At 37.2% G+C, this 5,300-nt stretch overlaps 1 protein-coding gene across 2 annotated transcripts; it reads right to left on the bottom strand.

Annotated features, from left to right (window-relative positions):
* Positions 1–1,382: 1,382 nt before the first annotated feature.
* LOC122034871 (disease resistance protein RPM1-like) lies at positions 1,383–4,519 on the bottom strand. Of its 2 annotated transcripts, XM_042594232.1 has the most exons (3): positions 4,192–4,519; positions 2,748–4,082; positions 1,383–2,450 (listed from the first exon to the last, which is right to left on the bottom strand). In XM_042594232.1, exons 1-3 carry the CDS (start codon positions 4,426–4,428, stop codon positions 1,518–1,520), a joined length of 2,505 nt encoding a protein of 834 aa, XP_042450166.1. In that variant the 5' UTR covers positions 4,429–4,519; the 3' UTR covers positions 1,383–1,517. The 2 variants fall into 2 exon arrangements, with proteins under 2 accessions (XP_042450166.1, XP_042450165.1); XM_042594231.1 differs by having other exon boundaries at positions 1,383–4,082.
* Positions 4,520–5,300: the final 781 nt, after the last annotated feature.

Genomic DNA, 5,300 nt, shown 5'->3' with positions numbered 1-5,300 from the left:
TTCATTTCTCAATTATAATCAGGGATTTGCTGGCGGTTTTACTACTTTCTTTACTAGATCTTATGTCTTTCTTATATACATTGTTTTGATTATGTTTGGATCTCGTTCCATTACTATCTTTCGTTGTCCATAATCACTGTATTCCTCTAGAAATAAAGTCTCTAAGGGGACCAAACTGTCACTTTTTTATAACTCTTCTCTTACTTCATGCGAAAGGTTTGACCGTGGTCATGGTTGGTGACGGCATCAACGACTCCCTAGATTTGGTTGCTGAATGCAGACGTTAGCATGGCGATTGGGCTGAGCGTGGATCTTTTGATCTGTAAAATGTGGACTAGAGGATGGATCATTCTCCATCATTGGTAAGAGTGGCTCATCCTCTGGTCTGCATTTTGCGACCAAAGGATCTAAGCTGGATTGGGCCTGACACTGACATTGCCATAGAAGCTGTTGACGCGGTTCTTATAAAAAGTAACCTCGAAGATGTGGTGACTGCCATTGATCAATCAAGGAAGACACTTGTTCGGATCCGACTCAACTATGTGTGGGCTAGCTCTAGGGTACAATGAACTACTTGGGTTTGCAGGTATCCTCTCTACCCTTTCACTGGGATCAGGTTGCCTCCATGGCTCGTTAGAGCTTGCATGGTGGCCTCGTTGCCCCCAGGGCGTAGCACAGACGGTGGGCGCATGGTATCTCTGGCGTAATGGCCAGGGGTCGATTCTCAGGAACTGACGACCTGGGGTTTATCCCGCCATGCGCCTATGGCCTGTGTACCTGCATGAACCTCCCTCCATATCCGTGGGGCCGGCACTAGGGGGGCCGCTAAGGTAACGGATCTACCTTTTTTGCATGGTGGCCTCGTCTATAAGTGTTGTTTGCTCCTCATTGCTTCAACTATCATACAAAAAATCATTACAAGTTCAAGATGTTGAAAAATATGTAGACTACTTGAATTCTGTTTGAGTCATTGATAAGCATTGTTCCAAATATATGTTGTTTTAATCATTTTGATGCAGACTTATTAATGTGATTTTTTTAAAAAATAATCTTGGACACATTTTTTTTTAATGAAATATTAGATAATTAGAAGAAAGAAGTTTACCTAAGTGATTTTGAAATCCTATAGCTTGCAAATTAGCATACATGATATAATAATTCAAAAATAATTAAAACTACAATTATTTTATTTTATTTTATTTATTTAAATTAATAATTAATTTATATTTTAAAATTTAATTAGATCTTGATTATTTTATTTATTGTATAATTTAAAAATGATTTTAAGTAGCACTCAACTCAACGTAAATAATTTTTTATTTGAAAGTTTGAAAGAAAAGTCAATAGAGTATGAAATTATTTTTAAAAAATAGGATCATGAGTAAACAATTTAATTATTGACTTTATAATTTCTTGAAATATACATATGATACAAATGACTATAAATATTTTCATCCTCTTTTAGGATTATTTCATACATAAACAAACAAACATCAACAATTATTTTAATTTCGTACTTATATAATGGTAACAATCGGAATATGTCTAATCCTCCGTCGTTCTTCTTCATTGACATAGTCTTTTCTTAATTTTCCCACTAGTTCCCCAGACATGACACATAGAGTGAGCTTTTGGAGATGTGTGAGAAACTCTATGCCACTAGGGACCATCCTTAATTCTGGAAGATCCTCCATATATAGTTTATATAAACTTGCCATGGCACCTTCCTCTATCAAAATCTTACTTAAATTCTTCAATCCTCCTAAGTAAAGCCTTTTGAGATTAAGGAACCAACCTGTTTTAAAGTGCAGTTTGTGCCCCTCATATGCATTATCCCTCAATGTTAACGCCACTAGTTTATGCAATTGTCCGAGTGAAGGAAGTGGATTTTCTATTAGTTGTGTCCCCGACAGACTCACATGTGTGAGTTCTGCACAAGAACAAATAAATGTAGGCATTTTTCCTTCAAATAATCTCCCCAAGTTGAAGTTTAAATCCAACTTCTGAAGTAGAGGAGGTGGAGAATTTAACATTTCAAAGGTGAACTGTTCGTCTTCATTTCCAAACAAGGTTAACCTTAAGCAACGAAGGTTCCTCATCTTAGTCAATGAGGTACAAAACTGAGGACAATTGGTTAGGTTCACCCCTGTAACTCCTAATGTTCGGATCTCTTTCATGTCGCCCAATCTCTGTACAAGCTTCTTGTTTCCAAAAACTTCTTTCAGAGTCTGTAGGTTCTTACACTGCCATGATCCTTCGAGAGTTGGAACACAACCGGCTATAGTTGATCCCCCAAATTCAATTTCAATCCGAGTCCCAAATAGGTGACGAAGTTTCTTCAATTGTGTGACACCGCGCGGGAGCTTTCTTATTCTGGAATAACGGAGGTCAAGTGTTTGCAAACTCTGGAGCTTTTGGATATGGTTGGGAAGTTGTTTGATTCCTGTTTCCTTCAGACCCAAATAGTGAAGGTTAAACAAGGCTGAAACTTCATTTGGTAAGCTGTGGATTCGAAGGTTTTGCAACTCCAACACCCTCAACATTTTGAAACTGATCAAGACTGCTCTATTTCGAAATACTGAAGTAGAAAATGCAATCAAAGAGCAAAGTCGTGAAAGGCTCGTACTTAAATCAAGGGATTCATCATTTGTTTTAATGGAAACACGACGAGTTTGATTGTCCAAAACTGATTGTGAACCATCAAGAATCATGCAAAATTTAGCCTTTCTAGATATTGCTAGTGTTACCTCTCTTACAACGTCATGCATTCTGAAAGCCTTGAGTCTCCCAAATCCATTTCTCTTAACCACCTGAAGCATGGACCGATCCACAAGTTCAGCAAGATAGTCATCAGCCTCCTCTTCCATTGATTTGCCACTGCTTCTTGTCGTCATGAATCCTTCAGCTACCCATAATCGGATTAGTTTCTTCCTTTTAATTAGATAATCTTCAGGGAAGATGCTACAATAAACAAAACAATTCTTTAGATAGTAAGGCAAATCATTGAAGCTGAGGTTAAGAATATTCTTCACTTTATCTAGCGCAGGGTTGTTTTCCAACTCCCAATGAAGGCGATCATGGACTTTCTTCCATTCAGTTTCACTCTTTTCCTTGAAAGACAATAAACTGCCAACTGCTACAATAGCTAACGGTGAGCCTTGACACTTATTCAAAATCCTACCAGTGTAATCCTCTAGCTCTTTTGGACAATCTCTACTGTTCCCTCTTTGGAATGCCTTTTTGCAAAACAAAATCCATGCATCTTTTTCATCAAGTTGTTGCAGCTTTATGATATGTTCATCGTTTGCCATCCTTGCTACTTCATGCATTCTAGTGGTAATAATTAGTCTACTTCCATTGTTGCTATCAACAAAAGCACGACTAATATCATTACACAAGTCTACATGCCAAACATCATCTAACACAATTATATATCTCTTTTGTTGCAAACTTTCTTTGATGATGTCAAATAACTCTAATCTTTGCATGGTAGTGATACCATTTGGGACAGGCTCCTTTTTTCCCTTGAAGATTTCCTGGATCATTATTCCTAGGAGTTCTTCCAGTGCACTATAAGTTTGTGAAACTGTAACCCATACCTGACAATCAAAGTGACTCTTCACGGTATTATTGCGATAGACATTTGAGACGAGGGTAGTTTTCCCATGGCCACCCATTCCCCACACCGCAATTGCTGTCATCTTCCTGCAAGTATCAGCATTAGTCAACCACGAAAGCAACTTAGATTTGTTAACTTCTATCCCCACTAAATCATCTTCATCAGTTAACATGGGTGAATAAGCTCGATAATGATGCGTGTTGTTTGTTTCTGAATTCTTCGCTCTATCATCATCGTTGCCGTTTATTGTTAGACCATATCGATCTCTCCTGCTTGTCAGTTCAGAAAGATCTGTCTCCAACTTCTCTAATCGAGAATCAATACCACGCCAAGCCTTAGCAAGATTGAAACAAAAATCCGAAGGTGCCGTGAGACAACTCTTCCATGTCCTTTCCCGTTGTCTTCCAACCAGATAGAGGTACTCATCGATGATGTCTTCTATCTTGAAGGCCACCTCCCTCACCTAATACACAATTCATGACAAATTTGGTGTTTCATGCATGGTATTATATTCATCAGTTGAATGCATCGAAGAATTAATAAAGTCAAAGAAATACAAGAAATAGTGTCACCTGTTCGATCCAAGCCTCGAGTGGTTTGTTAGTAGCAGCAGCAGTGGACCAATTAGAGCCTTCCAGGAAGGCCTGCATCACTTTGAACTCGTTGGTGATTCGTTCCACCCGAGCATGAATCTGATCTAAAGGTGGAGTTGTGTGCTGCAGCAGTAGCTGAGAGCATCTGCTATGGGCCTGGCCGACTGTGATTTCGCCGAGCTTGTTGATCAGTAATGAGATGAAAGCAGCCTCCATATCGAGAGGTAGCTATCAGCCTTTGCCGATCTCAAACTCCAACCGGTGGTTTGATAGTTGCAGTTTTTGTTTTTTTATAGCATCAGTTGCGTGTGTGTATATATTCAACTACTAATATCCGAACTATATTAAACAAATATATAAAGAACACAATCAATCAGTTTAAAAAAATCCAAATCAAGTCAAGTTATTGGCTCACATTGACAGTCAATGTGTAGCTTGCATTATTGACAGACGAAGCACGTGAACCATTGAAGCCTGAACAGTGCTGCAAACAACTGTAGTCTGTCTGGCTCACAGCTAGCCTCGTGGCCTCGCGTCATGAGCTGTGGTCGGTGTTGGCTTGAGGATTAAGGAATCATCTCTTATGACATCTGTAGCGTCCGTTAATATGGCATTATAATGACACTATATATTAATTTAGTATTGTTGAGGGATGTTATAATTTTTCTCCGTTTCAACGCGTTCAAGTATTGGTGGGTTAGGATTGGCTACCCATGTGTATAATTTTTTAAATTTTATTTATTAAAAAATTATAAATTTTAAAATTAAAAAGTAAAAAAATAAATAAAATGATTAGTTTTTAACTATTTTTTAATGATTAATTTGAAATTCTATTTATAAATATCTATTAATATGTACATGTATTTTCATTCCAACTCACTATTCTTTCAATTCTACTATCTGAATATTCTCCCATATGTTTTTTTTTAAGATTCTATCATCTTATTTTCAATCTGAAATGGATAAAAATAATAGAATATTTTTTACAAATTTCTTGAATTCTATAAAATTATTAATACCCACATTCATTTCCAAATATGTCGTTTCCTCAAAAAAATCTTTACAATTTTCAAGGTTTATTTAAGTTA

The sequence above is a fragment of the Zingiber officinale genome, chromosome 11B, assembly GCF_018446385.1.
Source record: "Zingiber officinale cultivar Zhangliang chromosome 11B, Zo_v1.1, whole genome shotgun sequence".
Lineage (NCBI taxonomy): Eukaryota > Viridiplantae > Streptophyta > Magnoliopsida > Zingiberales > Zingiberaceae > Zingiber > Zingiber officinale.
Note: the sequence above shows the minus strand (reverse complement) of the source record. Positions and strands in the feature narration are given on the sequence as shown.